The sequence below is a fragment of the Tubulanus polymorphus genome, chromosome 2 (assembly GCF_964204645.1).
Source record: "Tubulanus polymorphus chromosome 2, tnTubPoly1.2, whole genome shotgun sequence".
Classification (NCBI taxonomy): domain Eukaryota; kingdom Metazoa; phylum Nemertea; class Palaeonemertea; order Tubulaniformes; family Tubulanidae; genus Tubulanus; species Tubulanus polymorphus.
In genome coordinates, this window is record NC_134026.1 from 22922610 (window position 1) to 22947596 (window position 24987).

At 35.7% G+C, this 24987-nt stretch overlaps 1 protein-coding gene across 3 annotated transcripts in view; it reads left to right on the top strand.

Annotated features, from left to right (window-relative positions):
* Window positions 1–3319: 3319 nt before the first annotated feature.
* The window catches only part of LOC141899891 (A-type potassium channel modulatory protein KCNIP1-like), a 56652-nt gene continuing 34984 nt past the window's right edge, over window positions 3320–24987 (top strand). For 2 of the 3 annotated variants that reach the window (XM_074786497.1, XM_074786496.1), the window contains exon 1: window positions 3320–3805. In XM_074786497.1, coding sequence (XP_074642598.1) covers window positions 3661–3805 — 145 coding nt within the window. In that variant the 5' untranslated portion in view covers window positions 3320–3660. Of the gene's footprint in view, window positions 3806–17689; window positions 17707–24987 lie in introns of those variants that run through there. The other variant, XM_074786498.1, reaches the window with a different exon arrangement.

Sequence of the window (24987 nt, forward strand, 5' to 3'; positions counted from 1 at the left end):
GGGTGTTTTGAATACACATTTAGCTGTTATATTACATGCGAACTCTATCGATTTTGATTTTATGTTCCTGCTTGTTCATTAAATAAAGTGTCATCGTCTATGCCAGCATTTTAACCCCGTCATTAGGACCCACTTCCTCAGTTGAGTGTAGCTTTAGAAGTTGAACGCGAACTGATTTTGACTCTGACGATCTGACAACTGTAGAACTGCGAAGGGGTGGGTTACTCATGAATTACAAGAAGGTTTACGTATGCCAATTTGAAGGCAGTTGTTAACGTACACCCAATCTTACTTGATCCATCGCAGACTTTATATCTTCCAACCTCATTGTCCATTCTCGGGAGCAAGTAACAAAATACCAAATTGAGTGGATGGCTTACAAGCGAAAGAATGCAATAAACAGTTGCAATCCCTTTTTGACATCGCCATCAATAAGTACTAAGACTGCCAAACATGCGTATTTGATCAATAGCGTCACCATCCACGAAAGACCATTCATCCGTGCGAGCAAGTTTTCAATAATATACTTTTCGCTGCCCTTTGAAGAAAGACATAAGTCACCGCACCGCGCAAGAAGTCGTTTTTATTTTTTATTTCTGGAATGTTTCATTTATCACCGTTTGATGGGACTTTCATCGACGTTGCCAGCAGAGTTTGTGTGTTGTTCGACGAATGATTTTGTTCCCCGAAGGTGTACGACGGCACCCTATCAAAATAGCAATTGCAATAACTGCCACGAGCGGCGGCTGATGAATAATAATATTGCTTTTCGATTTATTCCTACCGAAGAATGAAAGACAAAGCTGTTGGGGGTTGGATAAAGATTATTCATGTTTCAATATCTCAGATGGTGCGGTTATTCTCGGCCATTCAATGCAAATAAATCATATTGGAGGTGGTTTTACATCGGTAATGGTCGCCGTAATCATTATTTATTGACGGAACCCCTAATTTTTACTCTCATAGCCGAATGCGCATCTTGCCCGGGCAGTGTAGGAACTGTGAATGAATAACAAGTCGCAATTGTCAGAAGATTTATTCCATTCGGAACGGCGTTCAACGATGAACCTGCAATTTGGTCACTGCTTGTTAAATACATACTTACGTGATGAAATTAGCTTTATAATCGACATCGCGCTTTCATGGATTTCCGCGGAGAGTCGATTCCCATTTCTTGTACATAGTGATTTCGTCGCATAAGCGCTATCATCTTTTGTCAGTTATTGTGTACGGCAATATAACAATGGTTCCGATTAGTAATTTATGACCGAGACACGAATTTTTCTTTTATGGAATTTATCGTTTTTGACATCATTCTAACCATGTTACATCCAGCCTTTTCAAGAAGCTGTGCTTATTTCTAGTAGCCCTTTTCAGATGTAACTGTCCATTTTGCCGTGGTGTAAACGTTGACTCTGGCAAATTTTTTGTATAAATATTTTCATCAAGTGAATTTTATGAACCTTCTTATGGCTCTATGATGCTTCGGCAGTGTCTGCGTCAATGGAATTCAATTTTCCATGAAATCCTGCCATCGCGTGACTACTTTATCAAAGCAGATTCATCTGAACGTATTCCAGTATGTGTTTACTGCACACTGTTGTTGAAGATTGTATCAATATTCACTGCTACTGTGGAATAATTACTCAATTATCCTGATTCCCTTCTTTCTAAGTCCCTGATGAGGCGGTATTCTTTCAAAATTTCACTGATGGTTTAAATACTGAAAGTCAATGACAAATTTTTTATTTTGATTGATTTTAATTGGAGCTGAAATATCATATTTTGGTATTTTCACCAGTAGCTATTTCTATCGGTTCCATTCACTTTAAATCACGTTTGATTTGGGTTATAACTTCAAGTGCAACAACAAATGAAGGAAGCTTTCTTTGGATGCATGTTGTAATTGACCATATTGTCGGTGCAGAAAAAAACGGCCAAATCTATTGAGAGTTGTTAACCGAAAGGTATCCCCGGTATGAAAAAATAACTAGCAACAGATTACAGTTCGTAATGTGCAAACCGGCTGATGAAAATTAATATAACAAAAACCATCCTTTATCCATTCGTCGAAGCCACGAAATAATGAGATTTAGCAGTGTGCTTGCCATAATTCGCTCAGTGATGTTTAGCAGATAGTTTTCAAATTTATTATTCAACACACTGGGATTAGAGAAGTCGGTAACTGTCACGAGTGTGTTCATTATCCTCCCTAGTGTAATCCGGTGCGTTTATTTGGCAACCTCGTTGGGGGTTTCCCTTTCGTTTTTCACTTTTTTTTGGGACATCGTTGTGCAAGGTTTATCGTCGTCCTTGTTGCATCGGTAGCAATAATCTCCGGGAAACTTGTGCAAGCTGCCGCTGCGAATCACTAATCGATAACGTTGAGCGCAGGCAAGACTGCAGCTGAGATTCAAGCTACAGTGCATATATCGAAAAACGACTACAAAACCCGAAACCATAATAGGATAGGCGTGATTTTGGAGGCGGTTATGCAATCGGTAAGAATAGAAAAATAGGTCGCCGCGAATTTGGCGTAGGGATTTATGACAACTCAACTAAAACTCCTCGGATGCTATCGTCAGCAGCGGAAATCTAAGCCGAAATGAAGCGCGACGATCTCGAAGTAAAGTTCAGGTGCAACAAAGAATCTGCGATTCGGATTTCCATCTAAGTAGGTTTGAAGGCTGCACCTTGAAGTAGGACTTGTTTGGGAATATTGATTCGATTCTAACATTATTTAACTAGAGAACGTCATTTGTAAATCTAATATTCAATCTAAATATTGTCTTTATAATATCGACGTGTCAGCCGGTTCTCTAATTGATATCTCTCGAAAAGACGAAGGAACTAGTTTAGTATTTCAGACGCTTGATTATACCCTACAGTTTGGATTTTTTTTCAAATCAGAAAGCTTTATCGAAATATTAATATAGAGATACAGTTACATCGCAGTCATTCATGTTTATTGTTAGTACTGTAGCAACTTGAAACCAGACCAATGGCTTGAATGATAGTAGAATAGGTAATAGACAATACTATTATTAACAACAAGATATACGCAGCAGTGGAGGATGGCGTGATAACTGGCATAGAAGAAAAAGGATATTATTAGCCTTGTGCATAAAATGCAACATCTTCATCGGTGTTGTTTTGTCATAAATAAGCAATTGTTATATACTATCTCTATAGGAAGAATAGTTAATTCGTAACTTGTTGGATAAGTTTCTGGAGTTCGTTGGGTCGGTAGTCGGTAGTCGCAGCGTTTTTCAGCGCTGCTCTCATATGCACGTGTTTCGACGTTTTTGAAAAGGACGAAGTATTTTCGTGTAAGCGTACGTTCGTTATTGTCATAATTTCGCATCTATCCTCTTTCAAAACTCGTTCATGTGGACTTGATCTATAGCTGTCTACGTTGTCTAATCATGCTGAACATGTTGCAAGTAATGTTCGTTTCGTACTTGATCAACGACTGAACACTGCAGCGGTGGACCTGTGCACGCTTCTCGGGGACGGAAAAGCCGTATCATTATTGCCTCATGATAACACCATAGACTGACATTATAGATATATCTCTGGATATTGCCTGAATCGGAACAAACAGCGACGATGTTCGTGGATACGTTTCAGAGTCGCTGAATTTTTTTACGGAAGACTCGGATGCCACCGTTATTGAGCTGCGCAAGTGGATTTAGACTGATCGTCAACATCAAGTGTGTAATGTGCCGCAGCTCAATGGGACGATGCTCCCCGAGGTATCTTTTCGGCTTGGTCCTTGACCTGATCTGCCAGAGGCGAAGAAAAGGTAATTATCATTTGATGTGTACAAACCTTTTTATGATAGATTTACTGTAATGGTCACCTGTTATCATGATACATGCGATTCATAAAATGTATGTCTCATAATAGACTGCATTATTCAATTAGTTTTCTCGACTGTTGTATCCTTTATTGTACTATCTCTAGCATGGTTCCTTCTCAATTGATTTTAGTGGATGATTGTTAAATTAGCGATGGAAATTATATATGGGTGTGAATAAGAAATGTGCTTGCGATGAAAGGTTCTTGGGTATTAGATCTGTCACGAAGACAACAGAAGTTTGACTGATGTATCTAATTCTGACAACTGAAGCTGTGTCTATTTTTTCCGAGTGCACTTGCTACACGTTGATCAAATTCTCCTTTGACTACTGGTGCATGGCTATTATCATTCATTACAATGCCCTGACATTGCTGTAGCTGTTGTGACTGAGCACCATTTGTCCAATTCGTGTGTCGGAATAATGATGTAGTTTTGCAAAGAAACAACGAAATCCTGTTATGACCAATTCTTGATTTGTGGCACTTTCGACATGTTGTTTTTAATTATCTGATATCCGTAGATGCCAACCTGTAATATGCATAAATCGTAGTGATCAAGAAGAAACTATCTTATTTTATTCGGGATACGATACAACTCCAAATAACGGCCATGTATCTTGCCTTTATGTCGAACAAGATTTGAGATTAAAGTTCGGTTGCATGGTGCGAATATAAAGATGACCACGATATTCATTGCAGACCGATTCGCGGTCAATGTTGTAGCTATTTATTGATGATGAAAATACGTACAGTTCATACGAATTACTGGATAGACCCCAATGATCCAATATCTGATCATTTAAATGTCTGGACGTGCACGATACTTGCAGGGCGACTCCATTCAGTTTCCTGATTGATATTCATTGGATATGACTAGAAATGCATGTTGAGGCTTTTATTGATGAGTTAGAAATACCCGGGTTATCTTTATCCCATGTTTATATATATATATATATATATATATATATATATATATATATATATATATATATATATATATATATATATATATATTATTTATTTTCGAATATTGAATATTGTCTCGAATATTGTCACCTTCCTTCGTTCATATATCGTGAAACTTTTGAATTGGTATAGCAGCAAATACAGTTATAGTAATTCAATCATTTAACCATTTTCATCGCGAGTAACTTGTTTTCCATCAAATGTTCATTTGGCGACGTTGACTTGCTCTTATCTACATCTACGCGCTAAGTAATCATCGGGGATTTGTTGAAATATTAAGGTATTACCTTAATGGAATAAGGCGATTTCATTCTGAATCCGAGTTTCGTCATCCACTGGATGTTAATTTGTCAGCGATGATGCCTGGTCCCGTTGGAATAGACCGATATTTTTCTCACGTCACCGTCAAGAATCAACTCAGGAATTTTTAAAAATGGATGACAAATATTGGCTGTCAGTCTGCGCTAGGTACAGGTATGTTAACTGCTGATTACAGGTGATGTCACCAGCCCTGGCAGCCAGTTTTTCTGTAGCTTAATCAATTTAGCCGGTTCCTTGACATGGATGAAATGACTGCATCAACGCCGGCATAAATCCAATAGTGGCGTCTTTCGATGGCACATAACAAGCCATAAAATGAATTAGCAGCGGCATAGTGGATAATGCCAGCATGAGCTAATTTGTGAAAAACGCAGTGAAATGAATGAATGAACAAATATTGCAGCTCTAACGAAGATTCTGCCATTTTCGTGGTAAACATCAATTGTTTTTCTTAGTTATTCTCGTGGATGTTGTACCAAATTGCTCTGAGTTTACCAATCAATCGAAGAAGTGTTGAGTAATGAAGGGGTTTATTTCGATGCTGGGAAAAAGCTCACTGATTAAGCTGTGGATAGATGAAAACAACCACGCAGTGATTCTTTTTCAAAGATCTCCACGAAAATCGATTTTCAATTTCACAGTACTTGATCTTGAATGCATCATTGCTCTGCACTATGTTATCTGACGTATCTGTATGTACACTATAATTAAAGTATTTTTGTATCTTAATCACTTCCTCAGTTTGCCCGAAGGCAAAACTTTATTGCTTACTGTTAACAAACTTGGTGAAGCAAATACATATAAACTTTGTTTATGTCCTGCAGTCATGAAATGTGGAAATGTTGCAGCTTTATCGGCTAACAAAATTCTTCAGTGAGGAGAATGGTCAAATCTACTGATACACATTATGTTTCTTTTCATATATCTATTACCAAATATTCATTGGCCCCGATCACACATGTGTTTTTGGCCCGTGCTAGATTAAGCCTGACCTCAGCCTGTTCGCACACAGGTACCAAATGGGCGCCCATGCCTGTTTGACCCGGGCAAAATTTGGCCCAACCAAAGACTTCAGATCAGTCAGATCATTGCATGTGAAGATTTCCTGGTTCCAGAAGTGATTCCCCTTGCTTTGTCACAGCAATGTTTAGTGTCAAGTGAGTAGTTTAAGTGTGAAAGCGTTGTAATTAGGTGCAGGCAAAATTTGACTTGGGTCTGATCCAGGACAATTCGACCCAGGCAAAATCATCTTCATGTGATTGCGGCTATTCACTTGTGATGGTTTCACTCCTATTTAGCCAATCAGCAATGCACAAATCATTGAATGTAGTGTCTTATAAAGTAACTCCACAGGCTACTGTGGAAAAATTAATATTTTGTCCTTGAAGACTCACTGTGCCAGTAAAACAGCGATTTAAACTGGAGGTATGGTTGGACTTAAGTTAGCATTCTCGCAAAAAGGCTACAACCTCATTACAACATAAGTTGTATCAAACCTGCACCAATTATACATATTGGAGATATTAGAGGTGTAGATGGAAATAAATGAAAAATGATGTTCAACTGAAAATATCGGCTTTTGGCATTTTATATTCCACTTAAACCAATTACTGTTTGCATCAGGCATTTCAGTTGTTATTAGTCAAATGGAATTTCTTTAGGTAATTCAATTTGTTTTAACGAGATTGGTTATTGCTGTATACATTTCTGAGCTGATTGCAAGAGGATTTTTGTGAAGATTCATGGATCGTGGATAACTACACTAAAGTGTGATTGATCGAGGTATCCTCCAAAGCCAGGCACTTTTCAAGACATAGCTTCGGCTGAATTCAAACAAATGTCACCGAAAGATTTCGTGGTTAGCCAGTCGTATAAATTTACATAGCGAAGTCACCAATCTCCTCCAGTTTCCGATTTGTTTGATTGGAAATCGCTTGTAAAGAGTCGTATCTCGCAACAACGGGACTTAAGCGAAATCCATGTGCGGGGTAAACGGGCGAAACCGTGCAAAATGATGAAGTTGAATCCTGTAGAGGAGAGCAGTTCATATTTCTGTCATATGCCAGACATCAGTCTCCTAAAAGACGCAGCATCTCAGCGCTGGCTCAGCGCAGGTGGAACTTGGATATTAATCAATATAACTGCAATACAATCATCGCCAAGAATCTTTGAAAGTAGAAATAAAGATTTTATCACTCAAATTTTATGCTTATGTTTATTTTATATTCAACGGGTAGTTTTGAAGTTGAAATGAAGTTTTTTAAGGTACCCATTTTCAAGGGGTCAAGTCGATAGTTAAGATAGTTTGTGTTACTTCTTTAACAATTTTTACCACAACCGTTTGATTGTATTTTCTGAATTGTTTTTCATCATTAGATTGTACCATACACCATTATGATATGTTTTTATTGGTGGTAAATCTCTAGACAATTTCCAACTTCTCCATATACAAGTTCATGAATTTTACGACTTTGGGTTCATAAAACTCCTGATAAAAAGCCATTTGTTTTGGTTTATCAGATGTGAGGATTATAAAAGTTTTGATGAAACAAAGCAGGGTTTTTTACTGTCTATTTCCCGAATACTCGTACAGGTAAATACTCTATCGGTGCTGTGAGCGCTCTTCACAAAGTCGGTTTCATGTTAAATCGGCTGAAAATTTGTGTTCCTCATTTATTGAGTCCTTTTGAGGGGTTTCAGATGCAAATTCAGGAGTAACAGCTGATCAAATAAAATCACACATGAAATTATTATGATCGGATTATCCATATTCCACATGTAATCCATTTCTCTTTGATTTAGATCATCTCACAACAGGGTATATTGATTTATTTAACAGCCTTTAACTTGCTTCCAGGGTTCCTCGTTTATTTTTCCATATTTATCGGGTACAGATGATGAGATTGATAAACGATATTATGTATTTCATTATGATGTCAATATAATAAGGGAGGTCACTGGAAAGATATATTATATGGAAAGGCAAAATTGAGTACACTGATTATTACTTTTTATGAAATAATATGCAGTTTCGATATCTTTTTAAGAACCTAATCATTATAGCTATGATTAGTATCAGCAATACTGTGTTGTTATGCCCATATTTTATGTAATAAGCCTCGTGCAGTTCCTTTTAAGAGCTCGTGACATTTCAACAGTGCACGTTGAGCCCGTTGTGGCTGAAGGTAATGGCGGCCTTTTAAAAACTTAGCTTCCGCTCTTCATGTTGCCAGATGAAAGTGTCTTGTCTGCTGAGCTAACATTTCAAGGGGACATACTTTATTTGATCAGGTTCCTCTGATTTCCCCCGATCACAAAAACTGCATATTATTTACCGAGTATCTTGTTTTCATCGTACAAAGCAATATAAATTTGGTTCGGGTAGTGAATCTTGTTGCAATCAAGTTTTATGAACGTCTGAAGAATACATGTTGATGAAATGCATGCATATAGCGTGGCTTTTACGTCATCATTTAGATTCAATAAGTATTTTGCATTACACCACAGCATTGATACTTCTGGAATTGTAATATGCGTTACAGTTTAAAAAACGCTAAAGAAAAAGGAATTCGAACTTATGTTACGAACCTGAAGAATTATCACAGAAGAAACACACGCTGTGTCAAGACCGAAAAGAATGAAAACTACCGCTGAATCAGATCAATCACAGGATTAGTCTAGGGAGGAGAATGGGATGATCGTCCTGAAATAGTGCGGAGTTCTGTCATGCGCGTGGTTGTTTTTGTCTTTAGTTTTGAGGCAAATTTGGCCCGTGCCTGATTAGCGAGCGCGTTCACACGCAAATCATTCACTCGCAAATTATTCACTCGATACTCAACAATGCTCAAACAAAGCGAAGTGGATCATTTCTGGTGCTAGTTGAAATTCAAACGCAATCATTTGTCTAGTGCTAAAATTTGGCTTGAGCCAAATTTGGCCCGGGCCAAACAGGCTCGTGTGATTGCGGTAAATATTAAAAGCCGCTTGTTGCTGTGCACAATGGTCTCCTGGTTCGTAAACACTTGATTACGGAGACTCTTGGGTGTGGTAGAATACTAAAGATAGAAATATAAGTTAACTCATATCCATAAAAAGCCTGTTAGATTACATTTTGAAAATATAATTTTAACTAGCTGTATATGCGTGGTCGTGAAAACCGCTCTTAATTAACCACTGAGGCTTTAAGCATTCAGCATCCTCGGCTCAACAATGCGATTTAAGAAAATCTCAACCATGTGTTACTTTGTGACAGTGGATTTCATCTTTGATCTGCTTGTCTTTCTGTTGACATTTGAGTCTAAGCTGCCATGAGGCAATTATATTCTTGATGGTATTACTCCAGATCATACTGTCACTGACAGTGATTAGTGAAACGTCTTGTGTGTTGATTGGGATGCGTGTTGTAAGTCTTAGATTGCTTCAGATTTCGCTCGATTCATTTCATTTCTAGAATCAGACTAACTAGCCTTCGGGGATACAGTCCAGCAATTGGTAATGGGCTGCATATTATTTTGAAGGAAGACAATTTCGTGCGACGTGGCTGAAGAAACACTATTTTTGAAATCGTAATACCGAGTGAGAATTTCAAAGATGAGTGGTATTTATAAATCCCACCCGATTATGGCTGTTAGTCAGTGCTGAAGACGTTGTCGTTTTGTTTCATTAAATCTTCAAAGTTTTAGCGCAATAAAATTTTTTAGTGGGACTTACCTATATCTATAGTTGACACGGATTATAGTTGACAGTGTTTTATTCGAATGATAATGAGTGGCATTATAGATGAACTGGTTATGTCTTCCTCTCAATGAGGTGGCATTAAGGACTTCAAGCGCTCATCACTTGCACATTTGCCAGTTTTATTGCTGTTTTCCACTGGATAAATCTGTAGTTGTGAGTTGCTAAGTAATTGCCGGCACTTTCATTGATGCATCCATCACTCCTGACTCCACGTATATACCATCTGTAGGAGCCTTACGAACCACAATCAAATTGACCCTCAGTGGTTGATGGGGTGAGTTCAATTAACTGTTGGCTTTGCTGTCAGAAAAAGTAATTATCATCTAGCCATCTCGTAAGGCTTTCTGGGCCATTATTTCACATCTTGGCTGGTAAAATGCCAGAACCTGTTTTTCAGATGAATGATGGTGCTTATCAAGTGCAATGGCAAATAAAAATCTCCATATCAGCTCCAGCAAAAGGTCTAAGGTGACAGCAGATTTGGGCTTCAAAGCACTCTCACAATATAGAGGGAGTTACCAATTATTTCTTATTTTCCTTCTACTGACTTAATATGTGTTTTTCGTATTTGAAATGATAAGTGCTCTCTCATTACCAATAAATCTAAGGGTGTCTTTCATATTTCATGAAGTGTTCATTAACGCACTTCAACCTATTGCTGATAGCTTAGATAGCATATTCTTCTAGAAGACCTGATAATGTTTTATCATTTTGAGCGAGAACACAGCTTATTTGGCTTTATTTACCATCTTATGTGCTAATGATAATAGTTATTGTATTTAATTTCTTATCAAATGCTATTATAAAAGATAATCGTGATGACACAATTACTATAAAAAGCATGGAAAATAACATTATAAAGGATATCTGAAAAATAGTTCTGTCGATATTCTGGTTACACTCTTCAATCTACAGTTCTTGAATATCTTTAACAATCATTGATTATTGGGTATATCATAGACATATATACTAGTTTATGTACATCCATGGTTATAGGGTTCATTACAGAACATATCACTGTTTATTTGATATTGGTTCAAAAAAATCCTGCTACATCAAAATCAAACATGCAGATGAAACTCGGTAATGAATTGTCGAATGATTAATGAATAGAGCAATATTTATCCTAACGTGCATCCAGCATATTTATTTTTCATCACATTTCCACATATTACAGCCTGGTCATTTGTCTGAGGCACATACATTATCTCGAGTTTTGTATTAATATGACTGGCTTCAAGTATGATCTGTCAACGTTAGCTTTGCACTTGTGGATAGAACTAATAGTAATTAATCCACCAGAAACTGCTAGGTGAGTGTTAGGTAATCAACAGGTTGCAATGACAAGGGATTGAATAAGCTTGACTTTCACACTCGACAATAAGTCCAGTACAGTTGAATTACATACCTATGAATCTTTATTAATGATAAATAAATCTTTACTTTTCTATAGGGCGAACTTGTAATTATGTTAGTCAGTTATGCCTGTTAATGAATCTTGGGATAAGATCAACTGGTTTGATTGAAGTATTCCCACCGGGAACAGGTTATATTTATTGAGTTTCATGGGCAAAATGTTTGTGAAGAACTTACAATTGCAAACATCTTTCTGAAAAGTTGTATTGTGTGAACCGGGACCATCTATCATATGAAAGTGACGGAGAATGGTTGATGGAAAAAGTCTCTATAGATTTTCTGACAATCATTGAAATGGAGCGATAAAGCTCGGCTGCTTGATGGTAAATAAAGAAATAGTCCATTAGAGATCACAAAGTATGGCTGTGTTTCAATGGTGTGATTTTCTAATGATTTTTAAAATTGATCTAGGTAAATGAACCATGCCAGATCGAAGTATGATAATCAGTAATAGATTCTATATGCTATCTAACTCTATAAGATTAATTCTGGATTTCTTCTGACTTATATTGTGGAGTTCTCATCTGATTTAACGTATCTAGGTGTTATCTAACACTAATGACTTTAATTATCAGTAGCTTGATACTGACAGTTGATTGAGACTTGCATCTGATTCATTTTCATGGATGATATTCATATCGCGCATATACCGGGTTGTCTGGCAGTCTTCACCATGGCATCTTTAGAAATAATTAGAAATCTCTTGGGATTATTTCATGCCAATTAACGAGTAAGGGTGCGTATGGCTAATGAAGCTTATAAAATGTTCATCGCATTGGGAGGATTTATATCTTGACGAAATTCAACTAGAGGCGCACATGTCCTTCAACGTGTCTTGATCTTCACCTCAGAGCGTGATAGCTTATGTCACCTAAAAGTGATGATTTACAAGTTGTAATCTATCATTGATAAGAATAAGATAAGTTGTTCTCCGAAAGTCAGGAGATCGAATTAATGGCATAGTAGGAAATTAGTAAAAAAATAACTGGTAAATTCTTCTACCTTTATTCCTATATTTAATGAGTAATGATAACTTGGAGGAAAAAGTAGTGTGATTATAGTACCATTTATGGTTTATTTTCTAAATATCATGAGAGAATCCGTCAATATATTGATAATCACAGGACGCCCGTTTGGACTATTTGGTGCTGCCCTCTCTTGCTATATGGCTGAACTATCTCTGACTGTATAATGTATCATTATCTAAACAATAATCTGTTGATATCTGTGCCCACTCAGCTTAACAGATTGATCCTAGTAAAATAATGATAAGTCATCAGGAATTTATGAAGCATAGATGCGTTCAGTTGTATTAAATGAATATTGCGATGAACATTGAAATCCATAACAAAAAAGTGATACAGTTAACAGCTGAATGCTTAAGGCATTATTGTTATCATTACCTTCCTAGATATTCCTTGATCATGAGCCCCGAGGCACGAAAAAAAACCCAAGAAATTCAATCTAAGATTTTCAGAAGACGATATGCCTGTGATTGATGCATGACACAAGCAGAACTTCTGCAATCATACTTCTCCTGCATCTAATCACTGATAATGCAGTTTTCTTGTATTGTACTGGCGCATCTTGCAAATTAGTAAACAAATGATTGAAGGACTCGTTGAAAATTCTCTGAGAGGCTGTCGTTCAATTGTGAAATTTTGCAAGAGCATTATTGATTTCTTTTCCAATGGGAAAAGTCAGATGGATGAAAAATGTATTATCAGGAAAACTTTCATCTTGCAGTTGATATTGAATTTGTCATTCAATTTCAGTATGGAGATTTTGCGCAGTTGCCAATTAGCATTTTTTATTTGTGTCAGCACGAGAGCAAATGAAAAGATATCATGAATTGTGAGATCCTTGTGTTTTAACTAAAATTTCTTTTATTCTTACGTCGTTTTCTTGTTCTCTTTCCAGGTATGTATATCATTTGAAAACTGGGTTTTATACCAAAACTGCATTCGTAAGTAAACGCATCAAGTTTGTCACCAATCTGTGCTGATTTCTATCCCTTTTTCTACGTCTTTGATTCTTTTTTATTAACCAGATAATCATTTCGATTTTTCAAACTCTAGCATTTAAGAACTTGCATTATATTGTGGGCGATATTCACATGACACCTGCCTGTGAGCAAGTTACACCTAAATATCTTATTCATTAATTCAATTTCAAAGCTGCATAATAAGCTGCTATTGAATTAATTTCTAACGTAATGTCTGCTTGAACAGAATCCGAAGAGAGAGCGGGAGTCTGATTCACTTCCCCGCTGAAATGAAATCTTTGTATTCGCTCAAATTACGGCATCCATTTGTGATACATGAAATTATCGTAATTCGGATAAGGATTAACGTTAATTTCGCCGATGTTTGGTTGAATAAGCTGCTCCCGAGTAGGACTACCCATAGCGTAATTTTTTTCTAATTAGATGATCGTCATTACGCATCTGTGCGCGGTATTTTTCCATACAAGGCCTCATCAACACGACGCACTCATCAATATTTCAAGTGCTAATATGATGTTTAGTATATAGCCTGATATCGGAAAAATAATTGATTGAAACGGACGTGCACGTACGTTGAATGAAACGCCGACAACTGATGAAACAAATTTATGCGCCTTTATATCGATGTTCAATGATGGGCATGTTTATTTTCAATGAATAGGTGGATAAGCTTATTTCCACCGCGCACGATTCGGCCGCGTGAAAAAAAAGGCGAAGCGCAAAAATTACCACAGTAACGTGGCCAGTTCTGATGTAGGGACGACGTGACTGTTTTTTCATTGCTCTTCGTGTTTTATCGGGTTGTCTTCATTTTTTCTATAATAAGCAGCTGTGCCGTACCTGTTACATGGATTATAGTCATTATAATTGCGGGTAGGGGGTGCATAAAGTCGGTTTTGTTATTTAAGTGTAGGTATGTGCATACTGCAGGTATCATCGTTTATCGATATTCATATATACATATGCATATCGCGTCATCACTAATTGCCTATTTCGATTCATTAGTGCTTTACGGAACAAGCACGAAGAGTGATAGCTATTAGTTTTACACGGGCTCTTAGATAAAAGAGCTGGTGTTTTGTCAATTCAATTGATTAGCTCAACTAATAATACTTACAAATCTTAGCATATATATATATATATATATATATGTGTGTATATAAACATATAAATCTTTTCGGAAAAATTTATAATGTTTGCCGGTGGTGCAGTACGTAAGGGAGCTGGTCAACATCAGCCAATAAAACGTATGTACACATTAACAGTTTTTTTTTACCATTCTCTTATTGGGATGTTCTTTCTCTCTCTTTCTTTCTCACTGGCTCTCATTATATTTTCTGAAGCAGTTCTGATTATTCTGCCAATTCTTCGAGATGCAAAATTTCATTTACCGATTCATCATCCTCTCTTTGATGTATTCGTCATTACGGGTATCACACGCTAGTCGCAGCACTTTCATCATCTCCTATAATTTGACTAAATCTAAACGTGACTCGGGTGAACGCTGATGTCGAGCTGCTGATTTTGCGTGTATTGCACCGCAGGCGTTCAGAGGTCTTACGATGCAGCGAATTCCACAGAGGTGGCGCAAGATTTGATGTTACTGTGGCTGTTCGCGATGGCCACCATCTTTATATTTTTCGCTTAATTGGCTTTTGGGGGGAAATGAACTGATAATTTCATTTCCTCAAGATTGGCTTGATCAATGTTTCCGACTTCGTTAACAAATTAACTTAGAACTCGAACAATATATCCTATAATTATACTCAAACATTGTGTAATCTATCTAGTGTCAATCAGATTTCAGTGACTGTCATGGGCAATAAGAGTGTAGTTTAAGTTCGGCCAAACTTCCTTTGGTTTGGAGACCTGTAAAACTATCGCACTTCTTATCAATTCAGTCATTAGCTGTATTACTTTAGGGCGTATCCCAATTTCAATATAGCATCTCCTGATCATGCAGTGGTTTAATATTATCAATTATCACATATGTATTACTGTTATATTGAGTTCCCAATAAGAGTATTCAATAAGTCATTAGCTATAATTAGATATACTGTTACTACACTGCTACTGTACTATCTCTAGTCCAACCTGATAATTTCTATGTACATTTTTGTATTGTTCAGCAAAAGGGATATAGCCAATGTGCAGTGAATGACTAAACTCTGTAAATGTTTAATTATCAATTATGTGGACGCTGATATTTGTGACTGGGCTTCCATCTATTTCCAATGGACTGGTTTCAACGGATGTGACCACTTAAAGGGTGAATTGTATGTTTTTTGATCATACACTAGAAATAACCTAATGAATTTTGGTCATCCTACATATGAAATATGAATAGTTCCAGTTTATGACTCAATATATTGTTCTCATATATTTTCAATATCATTTTACAGCACTGAATTATTCAAACAGCTCTGGTTACTTAGTAAACAGTAATTATTGATGAATTTGTGTCATCTGGATCATTTTCAATTACAGCCTCATAGTAATTGTATAAATGGGCTTTCATTCGAGAGATCGAGCCCACTCTCCCTCTCAACCTCTGATATGAAAGCCCATTTATAAAATCACTACATCCGGTTGGAATGAAACCATCCATTTATTTAAGAAAAAAAATTAAAAAATTAATGAATATTTAATATTTTATAATCATTTTTAAAATATTAAACTTTTGTATGATTAAATCAAATAACAATTAAACTTACTGTCTAACAGTTATTCATTAACTAATTTCTCAATGTTTTAACTATTATATATTTGAAACATACAGCTTAATCTTATTTCAATATAGAATTATTATTCTTTTCATATTTGATATGTTTAATTGTCTGATAATGTTTTGATTTATGTGATCTTAAATATTTACCTCCACAATAACAATGCACTTTTTCATTAGGATTGAATTTTCTAAATTCATCATCTAAATTACATTGAATTCCAATTTCTTTATAAGAATTATTATTAAATGATTCACATTGAATACCAATATTTGATAAATTTTCACTATAAATGATTTGTTTATTATTAAAATTGTCTATAAAATTGTCTATATAATTGTCTTTTTTCAATTCTAAGTTAAACATCTTTAGAAAGTATTAAATCACTATCTCTTTCATTAAAAGGAGTTTGAAGAATATTCATTATGTTTTCATCTAAAGTTCCTTTACAATTTAAAACTGTATTAGATATTTTAGGATTTTTAGCACCATTATCTAAAGTATCTACTAGTTCAGTAATTAAATATGTTTCATTTGAAAATATTTGATTAATCATAGTAATATTATCGATTTTATATTGTCTTCCATACACTAAATTTGTTGCTGAGATATAATTTTTAATGTTAAACTGTGAAAATGATTTATTGGTTTCATTGATTTCGATTTTGAATTTCGGTTCTTCTTCTTTCTTCATTTTTATAACAAAACTTTTATCAAAATAAATCTAACTCATTCAAATATAAATATTCAATGTTAAAATATGAATTATTTCACTCACACTTTACTCACACTTTTAATGTTTAAAAATCTAACTCATACAAATATAAATATTAAAATATGTTTAAAATATAAACTATTTCACTCACACTTTACTCACAATTTCATATTTAAAAAATCTAATATTAATCAACTCGTTAATTACTCGTTACTTTTCTAAAATATGAGTTATTTCTCACACTTTACTCACACTTTTATAATTAATATATAATTTATTTTGAAATATATAAAATTCATGTAAATAATGTTAATTTATATGAAATTATTAGGAGTTAATGTATAAATGGGCTTTCATATCAGAGGTTGAGAGGGAGAGTGGGCTCGACCTCTCGACCTCTGGTATGAAAGCCCATACAATTACTCCTGATGTTGGCTCGATTGCGGGATCCTTAAACTGCAAACAAGTAATTAACCTTGCTGGTGATCTCATTAATGTATAGGCATTGATTGTACAGATACCATGAATTAGTAGTGAGTTTTTTCCCATGCTCTGTCATCCTTTGCAAACTTTAGAGCACGGATTAACTTAGAATATTAAAGTATGAAAGTATGAAACAAACATGGCTTGTACTGGTTGGGAATCTAATTTTTATTTCGTGGATATCTCGTTATCACTTTCTCATTATGACTGAATGCTTGAAACTGTAAATGACCGCATATATTCAGTTCTACTGTATGAAATAGGATGGCAGCACTGGAACCATCTCTGATTTTCAGATCGAAAGAGATGGTTAATTACTATCAGACAAAAAAAAATGAAAATGATTAATCATAGTCGTCCTGCGACATATGTTTATTTAAAATGAAATGCTGCATATTTCAACACTGTATTTCAAACAGAATTGATATAAGCTACAAGCTTGAAAATGGGGAATGAAGTTATTCAAGCAAAATTAGGTAGGATTAATGTTACACAGTATAAATTGAAATTTTGCTTCGATATGTTTTAGTTTAGGTTCAGCTGCGAGATATTTCAATACATCTTGTACGGCATATTCCATTTGATTCTCTTTTCATATGGGATTGATTCGATCAGACGAGGCAGTTGTTTATTAAGAATTGGGTATTGAGGATATAACAATAGTTAGTGTCAAGCCATCGAAGTTATATTTATTTGCGTACATATTAGCTTCAGAGAGTTGCTCTCGCAATCATACTGCTACTGTCAAAAATACGGAAATAGCCCGATTATATGTCTGGCATGTTTTAGCCATCGGCTAGAGAGAAAGAGAGAGACGGACCCGGTAATGGGTTGCTGTCAAGCAGGAGCCTTGTCTGGAATCACGTTTTGTCGGTGATCACCAGCGAACAAATTGGTCTCGGAACAAATAACAAGCAGGCTACTATGTCTTTTTGTAATGCCCGTGTCCTAATGATTAAATAATGAATATAAGGAACGCCACCTGTGGGCCATCTGGGAAAATGCAATCGAATTAGATACTAGATGATAAGTACTGCGCCATTTCCTATCCAACCCTTTTTTTCGATTATTGCCTAAATAAATCTATGTAGTGCAAAAATATTGATGGTCACCTTTCTATTGTTATGTTAAGTCATTACTCTGAGCCAGCGAAAATATATGATTTCCTAAATTCAACACTTTATCAAAGCGACCTGCAGGATATTTTAAAAATATTGTATGCAGGTTATGCGCTGGAGAGACCGACTTAATTGTTATACCCCACCTCAGCTGTTATTGACCCAACTGGCTACGTATTTAGTACATGATGAGTTGCCATGGAAACTGACTGGCATCCTTGTATATTTTGTATGACATTTTATGTAAAAATTCTTTCACGAGAATCAAATCAAATAGCCAATTTTGCGCTCATCAATATTTTTTGATACCAATCTACTTAAACTTATCTATTACACATAATATAAAAACAATATCTTTGCGTTCTTTGTTTTCACCACGCTTACACGTTTGATCGTATTCTTTCTAACGGAACAATTTTCTAATCATCTTCATACAAGCATAAGTAACTTCGATTCTCTTTACATCTTTCATAATGTTAGTGGTCAATTGATTTATCTTCTTTTGCTAAATAGGGTTTAACTTCCAGAAATAATAACCTGCAGTTTTTTTCTACACTTAAGCACATAAGTACAGCAAATAATTGATATATGACAGCACTTGAGAGATAAACCTGCTGAACCTCTTTTAACTTATTTCACAAGTCGTAATATGAATGTATGTATTGGAAATTTATCTTAACTTTCATTCTGTGCGAATGTAGCTGTTATGGCGGGTTGAAGGTCTCTCGGTAATCAGCTCAGCGAATCTCTCCTTAATCAGTTATCTTACTTGTTGTTCATTGATTTGAAGTCTGTGGGGATTTCAGCATCCGCAACTGAATTCAATTCAGAATCCTCCAACACCAGGGCAACATTCACTTACTTTCACCAACTGTAAATCTGCGGGGGATGTGTTGATTTCAACATTCTCCGCACTTCACTGCGAAGAGCTGTTCTTTGAAAAAAAATTTTTCCTGAGTTGTATAGCTAGTCTTTGAAAAAAGTATATGTAATCTTTTGCCATCTCGGTCTATTTATCCGTTCAATGCATATTTGAATTAGCAACGCCAAATTACGAAGCGAAATGCCAAAGTTGAGTTTATTATGAAACGTAATGTTTTATGGTTGAAACAATTGAACGATGCAGGTGAGTCATTTATTAACTTTCTCAATTACGGACCTGTCATGAGAAAGAGCAGATAACTGATCGATGTGTGGTTTGTCACGAAAACGAATGCAATAAAACATCAGAATTGCTATTTTTGTTTGGTCAGCTGTAAAACCGTTTTAATGAATTTATTCCCCTCCATATTCATGTTTTAGACATGAATATGCTCAGGGGGCTTCAGATGTAGCGGGTTTTTGGCCGAGCAATACCCAATTGATTCAAAGTTTTCAGCTTCTAAAGCATTAAAATGTCGAGATATAGAATACTTCATAGTTGATATCAAAACGCCCTAGGTAAACTATTGATAGCTATTGTGTAATTGTTGATGAATTCGATAGGGAATTTCGATCTAAATACTGCTGTAAATTATTCATTGTTGCTGCTGCCTATATTTCCGCGATATACACTCATCATCGTATTTGGTTGATTCGGATTTGGCTGCACATGTATAGCTATGCCCATATCTGGCAGAATGTTAATAGAATAATCACAATATTTACATGGGTTATCATCGAATCGGTTACATTCATAGATACCTTATTCTTAGGCCAGAAATCTAGGCGCTAAATCATCTTCGTGAACGTACTTGTTATCGTTATCATCAACATCGATGATGAACTTGGCGGCGCTATCATGTATTTTGGTCTCAGCCGAAGTAATAAGTAGGCAGTGAAGCGTGTTCATGCTCCACAGTGGAACTATCTGCGATCACTACTCTCGATGCTCTCTGACAATATCTGGTGGTGCTGGTGTGTCAATACTCTCTCTCTCTCTCTACACATACTCAGCTAAACGACGACAGCTTCCAGTCTCAGTAAGGTTTAGTTCAGTGCACAGCGGAGATTTTCATCAGGACAGAATTCTTGTCGTGTACCACTTTGGGGTTGGTTTTCAATTCCCCCGCGTGAAAACATTTGAGCTGATGTGATTTGGTAGTGATGTTTTGTCTTGAATGTTATTAAGTGAAATACCATTTGGATAAAAATCATATGAATTTGGATGAGAGGATTTTGCAAATCTTCAGATGCTGTTATAAGCAGTGTACGCAAAAAGCATCATCTGCCGGGTTATGAAGGATTTCAGTTACAAATATCTGAGTGTTGCTGTCTAAAAATACTTGCCACCTGAGAAAACTGACGTCAGCTAGTTTCTTTCAAAGGAGAGACGGCTCTCACGTATATGTATATATATATATATATAAATATATATATGTGATATATATATATATATATATATATATATATATACATATATATATATATGTGTGTGTGTATATATATATTATATATATGTTCATATATATTTATATAATCAAGTGGTAGCATCATTTTGATCAGTTTCCAGGACAGGCAGCAGAAATTTGTTAATCGTGTGTGTACCGATAGTGTGACCCTAAGAGGCCACTGATGGTACGGTAGAAGTCCATGCATTTGCACCCTTGCGCATTCCGCCAGAGTCTGGTTCACACATACTTCATGTTCCGAATGAAGCTACACAAGCTTCTGCCACAGTTTCGAAAGGGCTTAGGCTTTGGAAAACCTGAAAGTAAGTAGTGTCATTCTGATATTATTTTGTTTTTCAGACTCACTTCACTTTGTATATTGCTGTTTTCATTTTGTGACTGTTGGCACTTTGATCCCCAGTTGGGCTGTAGTGATTAAAAGCTAGTGGTAGCACATCGACATTTCTGCTGCATTGTATTGACAACATTTGTTGAACTCTATCACACTAAACATCTTATTAAATGCTTAATGAAAACTAATGCCATCGACGTTTTGCAGGAATTCTTTATTCATTTGCAATTCCCCTGCATGGTAGAGATGGTATAGTAATTTGCGAGCATTTTATTTCATAGGCTGCTTTTCAACGAGCGTTTCCGACGAATTGTTTATTATCCATAAATAACGCAGGGCATATTTTTCGTTACAAATGGAATTGGAATATCTTGGGAAATGTGTTAAGTACGGGGCCATTTATGAAGTTTTTGTGTCTGTGTATATTCGCAAATTACCAATTCCCCAATGACCTATATTTTTTTATATGCGATGGAAATGGGACAGAATATCGCCAAATAGATGGAGTTTATGGATGTGTTATTGTATCAATGCATGTTTGACATTTACATGATATTTGATACCTATTGACTGATTTTTAAAGTTTTCGCCGGTATGTTTTGTACTGCGTGCTGTTGGACTTCATTAATTCAGAAACGTTTGTTTCCTCAATATGAAATTTAACTGCCACTTCATCTTTTCCGCTTGATGTATGAAAAACATCGGTATTTAAACACTTTCATCAGCAGCATTTATTAAGGCTCACTGGAATGATTTTCCCACTTCTTATTCTACATTTCTTTCATTTTCTGCTTGCTTGAGAACTTTCCTAATTTGCTTCCGACCGAATCAGTTTCCAATTTGCTTCGCAGAACCGACTTGGCATCAGGTGTTCAAAAACCACTGCGCTGTACTTCGACAATTTCCTTTTCATTTGCAACGGCTCCCCTTAGTGATTCGTTCTGCATCATCTTAAGTCGATGATCAATTTCACCAAAAATGAATGACTATCCGTATTTCAAAACATAATGGCACGTGATCGTCATCGTCTTGTATTCCTCATTTACTGATATGATATTTTAGCCAGTATATTCATTACTTAAGCAACTTAAACTAGTTGACATTCTTTGACTGCCTACTCATTTCAGCTGATACTTAGTATTGTAAGTTGCTATTAATCTAGTGGTCTTTAAATACCACCACCCTGGCTGTATTATAGTATCTGGGACAGTACGGAATTAATTGGTAACCCAATGTCTGGATGAGCCTCATTAACAGTATATTGACATATTGCCATGCAATGCTCATCATTAGCAAACAAATCATTATTTTTCCATGGCAATTGTAGTATTCACCAATATAGCAACCATTATACATTGTGGATTTTATGTACCTTTCATCTTTAGCACCATGCTGAGACTATGATATGCGTTATTTTCTGTTTAATCCGGTAACCTAGTGTTATTTGCTACTAATCCTTAGAAATCGTTACTGCTTAAACGCCTTTTAAGTGCTTTAACTTACTATACATAGCTAACTATACTGAAGTTTTACCATATTCGTGATGATTAACTTAAGCACCTGTAAAGAGCTATTAATTCTAAGTCAGCAACGTCATGGATCCAGCAGATGAATGCAAATGGGCTGTTGTTTTTTTCCCTATTTGTTTATGTTGGCCATCACGAAAAACTTACTCAATCTGCGAGATAAATGAAGTTTGTTATGTAAACATCCGTTTCGTAACTGGAAACGCTACAGTCTAAGTAATCTCAACAAACTTTCTTGTTCGTGTGGTTAGGTGAGAAAGTCGAGTAATGAACAGTAAAATATTTACCGAAAAACTTCCAACCCAAATACAAATCTATTGAGGATGAGATAGTATCAGATATCGACTTCTAAACGATTTCAACTTCATTTCTACGTATTGGTGATTAAGCTTCTTTCTTAGTGGCTTATTTCAAGACTATTTTGTTAACCCCAAAAAGATAAAGAAAATGAACCATACAACTAATTGAATCTTCGCTTCATTCGCCGGTCCGGGCTTGACAGTTTGACCATTTGGTTGCATTCATTATTATAATAAAATTATCTGAAGATACAATTATATAATTATATATTCAGATACTGATTTACAACACATATTGATAGTCATGTGTTAATGTACCAGTATAAAGTGTTGAAGCTTGTATCATATTTGCCGATGATATAATGATTCATTCAGCCAGTGCCAATACTGTCATCTGTTTAGTATTCATTATGATCTAGATCAATCAACTATTTGGATACATGAATTTTATTCTTCGCTATATATATATTATTATTATTGAAAATTTGCTTTTGTGCCTTAGATTGTCATGGATTTCGGCTGGTTTTGATGTTATAGTCTTCGATGTCCTAATTGAATTTACCTGGTAACTAGATTGGGAATTATACATAATGCACTGAACGCGAGAATTTACATACCCATAATATGTAATAGCTAGCAGTGAGGTAGTAGTGGCCAGTGGCTGCTGTAGCCTCCTGAACTAACATTCAAGACGAACGTATTTTCCTTGTTCCTGCTTCATGGAATATTGTCTGCCTTCATGGGAATACAAATTCATTAATGCCCGAGCTTCAGATTACTGGTGCTTAGTGGAACAGTGACTGATAACACAAGTTACAACTAATTAAACTTTTCCAGTCAGCATTAATAAAATGTCACGGCGATGTCACATGAGATGAAAACTTCTTAGCCTATATCTATGCGTTGATAGAATCATCACATCAGAGAGCACAATCTAATTAAATCATATGTATACTGAACTGCATTGCGATGACGATAAGTTTTGACACTTATACATATGTATGTGACTAATATTTTGGTGAATCATTTGGGATACTTCGACATTGTTTCACTCATCACATTGAACATTTTTTTTTTTCATCGTCGTGGCTCCGTGTATTTCATGTATAATGACCCTACTTGACAGCAGTTTCAGGCTATACTTCAGTTACCACGAATGTAATTTTGATCCACACACAGGCGACAATCGGCATCAACATCAGTCGTAAGGCAATTTCACTCGGCAATAAATACTGATCCACAACATCTGATGCTAAATACCATGGCAAATTCCGGTTGTCACTTCATATCAAGGAAAAGGGACTTTCCTTTTTCACTCATCCGTCTATTATACGAGGAAGCTGGTCATTATTGTATTGCTACTGATTCAGGAACTAGTTACTTACAGCCATGTGCAGGACTTATCCACATTCGTAAGTGATATATGATATTTCAATCAATATCAATATAATAGCAAAAATGGCCGGCTGGTGATGGTAATGGCACTTCCTCGTTCATGTTTTTTTATCAATCGAAACCTTACAAATCCTTCTCTCCGCGGCTCTATTCAACAAGCAAAAATACATCTCTGAGTTTGAATATGACAAAAGCATGTATCGTGTTCTCGTTGATTTAGGGAATTGATTTTTAATTTTTCTCCCAATCGGAAGCTTTCTGATTTTGTATCCTGTGAGATGTATGATGATCTGGCAAACAGGATACTGGTGCACTGAAGTAATTGATGTACTTACAACACATAGTGTTTTCATTCTTCCTATCAGTCATTTCTGACATTGATTTCTGACAAGTTCTTCCTTCTCTTAGGGATTCTTGATGTTGGTACACTGACACAAAATGCTACATTGATCTCATCATGATAGCAGTTATTTCTTTGCAGTTGTATTAATTTCAATGATATTGAAGTTCTTACTGATTTCATTTACCATACCACCACTGTCCTGAATCCTTGCTGCACTCAAAAACTCTTATACTTGTCTGCAGCATTCTCTTCTGCAGTAATAGCAGTATATTCTGGAATCTTAGGAATTAATGGATTCTCGTTCATTTGAATGTTTTTTAGAATAACAAGGGTTTAAAGATTATGTTTCTTTGCC